Genomic DNA, 8,502 nt, shown 5'->3' on the forward strand with positions numbered 1-8,502 from the left:
ACAGACTTCCTAGATCCAAATTAAAAAGAAGAGTAACTAAAAAAATTTATATCTCAGATGCAGACATATGGAATCCTGTAGTTTATCATCCCCCTAAAGATCTTTTTTCTTACAAAACCTGCCCCCACAGAAACAAAGAAAATGGTCTTTGCTGCATAGAATCTCTTCCATCCCCAGCGATGACCCAATTCCAAATTTCACTGTATTTGTCAAGTAAAACATAAACATACTGCCAGCACCTCATCTTAAACAAACTAGAAGATCTAGCTAAGTTTGATTTTCCACTTTAACTATTAAATATTGCAAGTAAATGAAAATCATGCACTTTAAGTCCATTTCAAGGAAAGAACGCAAACACAGTCTTGGGAGTCATTMCAAGACTTCTATAAAACTGTCTTCCTTAAGCTACTTAAGTTGGGCAATTTGATTGTGTAGTTAACAGCAGCATATATTTGCATTTGTTCGTTAATAAACTCTCATGYGTTTGCTTTATTCTTCTGTTTTTTACATTAACCAAGATTTAGGAGTTAAGGATGGTCTTCATTACAGATTTATGAAACAAATAATATAGATTCAAATGTAAGCTTCAAGATGCTACTCCAATGCAAGTTTTCCTGGTGATACCTGTTTTTTTTGCTAAATCTAGTAATCTGTATTCACAAGAAGTAAGATAACAGATAGTACTCATTACYTTTTAACACCAATACACAATCTTTGACACACACAAGACGAAGGCAGTATATCTATACAAGATCTGTACACAGTTACAGGTCCYTAAACTCCGTTGTAAGATCTGCCCCAGTCTTAAATATCTAAGCTGGGAGTCTTTTTTTAAGAGGTGCTGGGCCTCAGCAGTACCTGATCTAGCTTCCTAGATAGAACATTAATTCCAACATCGCTTCAGTGGAATGACAAAGTCCCCTGAATTTTCTGGTGCTTTTGCTTTCCCCACATCCACACTATCTCCCAGAGGTTGTGTAGGTGTAATTTTAGCTTATGTTAACAAGGATTCCACCCTCCCACAGTGCCTGGAGTAGGGGCAAAGAAGGCTTGGGGAGCAAGCCCCATCTTCCCTGGGGCTGAAGAAGGGCTGGGGGTGGGGAGATGGTAACTCGCTGGTGATGCTGACTGCAAGTGGCCATTTTAATTTAAGGGCCTTGGGACCTGATGTTGCCGCTGATCCTCCTCCTCCATGGAGCCCAGCTCCACCTCCCTGCCTTCACACCACAGGAGGCACAGGGAGGCCCGTACCGGGAGGATAAGAAAACACTGGCGGGCGGGGCAGACGAGCAGAGGGTTCCCCGGCAGAGGCATCCCGGCGGAGCGGGATGCGGAAGAGGCCCCCACACGGGCCGGGGGCTGGGAAGGCCCGCAGGCGCTCACCCACCCAAGGGGGCGGGGAGATCCCGGTCAGAGACACGGGACCGGAGGTGCCGAAGGGGGCAGCGGGCTCCGAGGCCGGCCAGAGGGAGGGGCGGGGCAGGGCGGGGCGGGGAGGGGTCGCGGCCGTTACCTATACTGGGCAGCAGCCCCGCTATGGGTGAATCCAAAGTAGTTGCCGGTGGCCATTTTGGCATCTTCTCCCAGCCGGCTGGGCACTGTGGCGACGATAACCAAGAGGCGGCGGCGGCGGTCGAGGCCATGACAGGAGGCCCGGCAGGAGGAGGGGGGAGGAGGAGGCGGAGGAGAGGGAAAGAGGGGGAGGAAAAGACGGGGACAGACAGACAGAGCGCGCGAGCGCCAGGTCAGACAGGGCGCCGCAGGACCCCCCTGCCCGGCCCTGCCCTCGCCGCCCGCTCGCCTTCCCCCGCCCCGCGTGCGGGCCGCATCCCCTCCCCCCCTCCAACGGCGTCGCCTCAGGGCCGCCCCCCCCCCCGCGCGCACACACACACGCGAAGCGCCGTTACTTACCATAGGTGAACGAAACTACCGGGCATATGGGAATCATGAGTCCGGGCTGGCAGCGACAGCGGCGGCTGAACTCTCAACTCTCACCCCCCCCCTCCCTCCTCCTCCTCCTCACCGCCGCGCTCGCTCCCTTCCCCCCACCCACCCACCTACGGCGACAACGGCGGAGCGCTGCCAGGCCGGCGCCGTGCGCACGCGCGGGATGTGCGCGGGGCCGCCGGGAGTCGTAGTGCGGCCCGTGGCTGCGCCCCTCCCTCCGCCCGCAGAAGAGGGCGCTTGGGGCTGCGCGAGCCGCCACTCCCCGCCCGGCGCGCGTGCGCGCGTCTGCGGCGTGCGCGCATGCGCGGGATGTGCAAAGGCTCTCGGGAGAGGTAGTTTTCCCGTGCGGGGCCCAGGCCTGGAGCGGCGCGGCCCTGCGCGGGCTGCGCCTCCGCCGTGGTGCCCTCAGCGCCGCGGTGCCCACCGCCGCCCGTAGCCGTGCGCTTACACCGCAAACGCGCGGGAGGAGGTTGGCTGAGGCAGCCCAGGAGGAGAGGCCAGCTGGGTCACCACCACTGGTGCCTGTCCCCATGCCTACGCTGCGCGCGTCGGTATTTACCGGCTGTCGCAGGCGAGCTTAGCGCACGCAGCAGATACCTAGGCATCGCTCTTGCCCGATCACAGAGCTMGAAGGCAGCACATGCGGTCAGCACACACGTGCAGAGCTCACGCAAGGCCGAGGACTTGCATAAATTTGCGGCAGGTTTCTTGGATTCACCTGAACGCTTGGCGTTACCACCACACCAGCACACGCGGAGAGCGATGTAACCACGGTCCAACTACAGCACGTGCACATCAAGGCTGACTTGCCCCCGAGACATCACAGTTGCCACACATGCACCAATTAATTGTGCAGTGGCTCCTGCCTGCATAGTCTGCACGTGAGGTGAAGCCTGGCATGTATGTGCACGTACAGAGGATGTTTATCTAAAGTCCTTAAAATACATTCATCTTATTTGTGTACTCCATCAACACTATGATATGCACTTAAACTAATCCATACTCATAAAACACTTGCTTCTGGATTAATTCAAAAGTGGTATCAGAAGTACTTGCTTTTAAGCAAGTGCTTTTCGTAAATAAGTCACAACTATTCAAAAACATCTCTACTTGGGATCTTCAACAATTCTCATGAAAGCACAGCCCTCCCTTAATCCCAAAGTACAAGCAGTCTTCGTAGGCAGTAAGACTTCAACAAAGATATTTTTCTTTATAAAGCAAGTAAGAACAGGAAAGCTATTTCTCACTTAATCTTTACATTATTGCAGATACATATGACGTATGGCGTTCAGCTTAACATGCTGAACATCCTTGCCAGTTCACTGAACATAACTTTGTGATTATTAGCTTCACGCAGGAACCACACAGTACTGCCCCTCTTCTTTTTTATCCTACTCAAGCACAATAGCGAAAGGAATCCGCACTGGCAAAGGACCAAACCTCTGTAACACATGGTGCATTTCTGGTCAACGTGATTTTTCTATGAAGAAAAGCAACTGCTGGGTAAAGACATTTCTTTGATATTGCTGTGAAAGATAAAATAAAGCACTAATCTTCAACCTACTACTTCCAAGGAGGACTCTAAACAAGTCTTTCACGGAAGAACTAACAGGTGCATGACCTATGTCACTAGATCCTCAAACGGGCTCAGGACACATAAATGAGACATTTATTCCCCCCMCACACCCTTGTTTTGATTAAAAAAGAAAAACCCTTCAGAATTAAAACACTGGATCGTGGTACTTTGACAAAACAGAAATTTAAGTTTTCTTTGTTCCAAAGCCTTTCAATATTTTTCAGTTATAAATCTTCTTATCTACTGATAAATATACAACATGCAATACACATTAAAATATAAGAATATATAAATGTATACACACACACACCACCATTCACAACCATTAGTGGTAAAACTATACCACTAAGGTTGTATTTTGGAAGTGGATAGACCTACAACCGCGTATTTCTTCAGAACTGATGAGGTGAATTTGGAACATTTACCCTCTTTCAACCTTTAGCTCCAAAAGCTAAGAGAAAAAAAGCTTTCATATTCTCAGTCTGGATTTCTGTCTCAGGTTTTGTAACTTTTCAGCACAAGTCATTTCTAGGAGTCCTAGTTCAAGTAGTCCATTCTGTATTTTGTGATTTCAGCCCTGCGTATATCTGTGCATAACCTCCCATTTTGCAGCCTGACACAGCTGCAATTTTGGCAAAAATTTCAAATTACTGTTCCATTTGAATTTTGTATATTGGCTCTTCAGTGCATTTATCACTTTAAGGAGATTATAACATAACACTTTACAAGAAGTCACATTTATCAAGGATGATAGGAGAAAATATTCAAGATTTCCTTTTTGCTTGGACTCTCYCCCCCAAAACCCCAGCATTTTTGTAGGTGAAGTTTTTCCCCGCAGCAGCTTCYTAATAAGAACCTGATGCTTCTTGGTGAGTTGGTGAACTATTACATAACATCTATTTATGTTACTATTAGCTAGCAGGATCAGGTTCATAGTCTACACTTAAAAAACCTCAGAGGGTTATAAAACAGGATTGCATCTCTGTATGACATGTGTATCAGTTTTGCTTCAAAATGAAACAGTAAAAAATTCAGATGGGTCCTTTAGGGCATTCTGAACTTCACTTATGTCTGTATCCTTAACAAGAATTAAAATGAATGGAGTGATAATGTGCAAAGCATGTGGGAGAAGGAGTCAGGCCAAAAAAAAAAAATTATTCAAACATTTAAAAGAACTTTTCATATAGGAAGAAGAAACCTCTCCATCTCTGTCCCTATTAAGATTACAGAAGAATAGCCAAGAATTCCCAAAATGAAAACATACACCAGAACACAAAACTTCAGTTTGTGATTAAACAACTACTCCGAAGTTCAATACATCTAAAATTATCACAGACAAAAACCGGCAAGCTAACATTCAGAAAAACAAATCTTTGACCTTCATTTCATTCACGTGAAAGGAGATCTCCAATGTATGGTTAAAAGGAAGCAAGATTTAACATGAAGCGTCATCCATCCTACTATTTCACTTTAATGTCCAGGATGTAAGTCTCTGCAGCTGTACCACAGGACTGCAAGACAGCAGTTGAAATGCAATGAGTAAAACTCTAAATCTCTCCCACTCGCTCTAAAAGCCACGAAACCTGAGCAAATTTAGACATTTTTTGTGGCAGATGAGGGTAAGATTTCTTAGAGGCAACCTTGCAGATTATTTAAAAACTAGACTCTCAGCTGGACTCTGTTTGACCACCAGAGGGCAGGGCGGATGCAGCAGCAGATTAAAGCTTTCCTACGCAGGAAGCACAGGACATCCTAACAAAAGCTGCACCTCTCTCCCTCAAAAGGTGATTCAGTACTTGGTGCTCTCTCTGTAAACGCTCTAGATTCAAGGAGCTTTTTTATATCAGCATAAGGACTCCAGTGCTATCTTCCCAGCTGAAACGTATTTCAGATATCTATACAGTCATACAGAATTCAGTGCCTTATCAACCTTATTATTTGAAATTACTCTTTAACTAGTGAGGAAAAAGACCAGATGTTTTCAGGACAGGTATGAATGATTAAAAAAGAAATCATCACCTTTTAACAGCAGGGTTTTGAGATTGAATGGTGACCATATCAACATACATTTTAATAAAATAAACAATTTATTAAATCGTATAGAAATGTTATTGGTATTTATAATACCAAAGCGTGAAAGAAAAAAAAAAAGAAAAAATGCCTCAATATTGAAGCATAATACAAAATTTTATAAGTGATAATGCAAACTCCAAATACACGTAATACACACTTAGGAAACAAACTGGTTAGGGTAGAGAAGCAAAACTATACCCTTTCTTTCCTGACACTGTAGTAAAATTAGTATCTTTATTACAGGCCAAACTTCCCTTCCTCATCCAATTTCTTCCCTCACCTTTTATACTATTACCATTCTGAATGCTAAAACTTTAYTGAAAAGAGCTGACTCTCCTTCCCCTCTCCAAATGTTTCATACCAGCTATACTATTTGTAACTAGAGGAGTCAAGAATTCCAGAGTTAATAATTGCTATATGATCAGAAGCATAAGCTTGCATTTTTCAGCATTTCAAGAGTTCAAATCTACATGCTAAAATTTCTCCCTGGAGAAAAAGCTAATGTTTTAACATCTTTCTCAGTCAAAGACATTTGCAATATGAAATGAGGTAATCAGGCAGTAACTAGAAGAATTTAAGTCCTTTTAAGGCAGCTACTGAAGGAAAGTGTCTGAGCAGGGAATAAACCCATTACAAAAATCTATTTTAAGAGTTCAGAAAGTGAACTATACCCCCTGGGTAGAGAGATGACTCATTCAGAAGGTAACAGAATAAATTTACCTTGGGGGAAAAATGAAAAAAAAAAAAAAAAAGACTCCTTCCCCACTTTTCCAAAGCCAGCATCTTTTCCTAGTATCTTTTTCTTTTTCATCTTTTAAAATAAAATAACATGTATTAAGGGTAACTTACAGAAAAGCTCAGCTATTAAACTACCAAAATAATTCTCAAAGCAACTCATCTTTACAGAAATAGATATTATCAAGTCCTCAGTTGCAGCAAATCCTCCCTTCCTCCAGCTGACCTGATATTTGGGAATTTGGCTATAAAAATAAACTTAGTGCTTGCTTTGGAGGAAATGCTGCAGGTGGGAGAAGTTAACCAATTAAGATCCAGCAGAAAAAGATTTTAGTCATTTTGATTTATTTAGAGGCTGAAGAATTGATTAAAAATACATAAATAACTGTTTATTTGTATGTGATGCCCTTAAAAGCTTAGTTTGTATACCAGGTGTTGACCTGTAAAAAAGCAAAGGAGAAGGAGATTACAAAGACCTAACAGCCTTTTCTATTCTAGTATGAAAAATAGTAAAGGCCTTAAAAAAAAAAAAAACTATGTCAGAGTCTGAGAATATTTTTCTCTAATTAGTATTTCATATATGGAAACCATCTTTTGTTAATTTTCTTTATTGTGTTAGGTATGTGGTATTGTAAGATCACCCATTCATCTTCACAACTACATGTCTTCACAAGTTTGATATTTGCTTAGTGGTAATAATTATTATATTTACATGCCTGTGATTTACCATGCTCTAATTCTGTGTAAACAAACATCATCTTATTTTCCAAAGTTTTAAGAGTGTGGTAGCAGCTGTATATTTTGGTTTTGWTTTTTGYTTCCCTTTTGCAAGATACATAACAGCAATATGAAATAAGTAAGACTTAGTTAAAAGGAGATACTTCTAATAGCTGGTATTCCTGTTTTCCTACTGCTAAATAAAAAAAAAGGGGGGGGGGGAGGAGGCAAATGGACAGATTGCCTGAACTCGTTGTGAAGACAGCACAGGCCTCATGGGTTTCTTGGAGACTWCTTCTGCCTCCCTTTATGGTTATAGAAAGTATCTTTTCAGAAACACTGCTCAGGACTTGCAGCCGTTAAGGCTGACTTTTGGAAATCAGCCCCACTTGGAACTGGAGGATATATATATATATATCCTGCTAGGCCAGGCTGATGAACAGCAATCTTTGGAATTTAGGAAGGACAAAACTTTTGATTTTAATTCCCATTAAGAAGTGTCTTGGAAGAGTAACAGTAGGAGGCGTCCTTGGAACTGCCGAAGCTGATCGCCCCAGTGCAGATCTGTCAGCAACAGATCTACCTGGAAGCTGCGCCTGGGCCTCGTCCGCTTCCTCTTTCCCAGAGTTTGTTYGTACCTTTAATGAAAAGCTCCCACKGGTGGGAGCAAAAGCACAGCTCTAGCAGTAGTAACACTGACAAAAGCACTGAAGTGAACCGACCCAGGCTGTCGGAAGCACACTCATCCCCCCTCGCTTGCGGCGCGACTGCAGGACTCCTCGGTGCAMACACTGACAGGCTGTGTTAAGAGCTGTAACGGCTAAAATGGCATTTTAACCTTATTAAATCTCATCATCTACTGAAGTAAAGTGCCGGCTCTAACTCGGCGATGCCTCGTGCCCCTCTTGTAACGCGGCAGGCGGTGCTGGCAGGGTTGCCTAACCGCGGTGTGTTTTGGCATTAACGCGCTACGGAGCCGGACAAGCCTGGAGAGCGGCAGGTTACGCGTGCTCGGGTTGTATTCCCGAGCTCCCTCGCCCCTCGGGCTTCCCGAAATTCGGATGTTCAGAGCAGCGGCTGAGGCTCCGCTTCGCGCACGGCCCGGGCCGGGCCCCGGGCCTGCCCTCGGCCTCCCCAGGTGAACGGGAAGCGGCGGGCGAGGAGCCTCCTGCCTCCRGCGCCCCGCGGGGAGCGAGCGACGCCCCGCTCGCCCCCTTCCCCACCGCGCGCTGTGGAAAGGGGAACCGGCGCTTTCCTGAACGGCGCCTCGGGCGGCGGCCCCCGCGCTGCGGTTTCGCTATGCAAAGCGAAGGCCGCTGCGCCGTCGCGCAGCATTTCCCCTTTGYGGGCACAGCCGCGCCGAGCAGATCGAGGAACTGCTGCGGCACGGAAAGAAGAAGAAAATTACTTAAAATTTTACCACTTTCTTTTTTTTCTTTTTTTTTTTTTTTTAA

The 8,502-nt window shown here is 45.3% G+C and overlaps 1 protein-coding gene across 3 annotated transcripts in view; it reads right to left on the bottom strand.

The window, feature by feature from the left end:
- ZFR (zinc finger RNA binding protein) overlaps nucleotides 1–1,999 on the bottom strand; it is a 41,884-nt gene extending 39,885 nt beyond the window's left edge. For all 3 annotated transcript variants that reach the window (XM_085326294.1, XM_085326293.1, XM_085326295.1), the window contains exons 1-2: nucleotides 1,912–1,999; nucleotides 1,514–1,598 (exon numbers count right to left, since the gene is read on the bottom strand). In XM_085326294.1, the coding sequence (XP_085182420.1) occupies nucleotides 1,514–1,598; nucleotides 1,912–1,948 (122 nt within the window). In that variant the 5' untranslated portion in view covers nucleotides 1,949–1,999. The remainder of the gene's footprint in view (nucleotides 1–1,513; nucleotides 1,599–1,911) is intronic.
- Nucleotides 2,000–8,502: the final 6,503 nt, after the last annotated feature.

Source organism: Rhea americana, unplaced genomic scaffold (assembly GCF_003343005.1).
Source record: "Rhea americana isolate MKP2758 unplaced genomic scaffold, rheAme1 scaffold_13, whole genome shotgun sequence".
NCBI lineage: Eukaryota > Metazoa > Chordata > Aves > Rheiformes > Rheidae > Rhea > Rhea americana.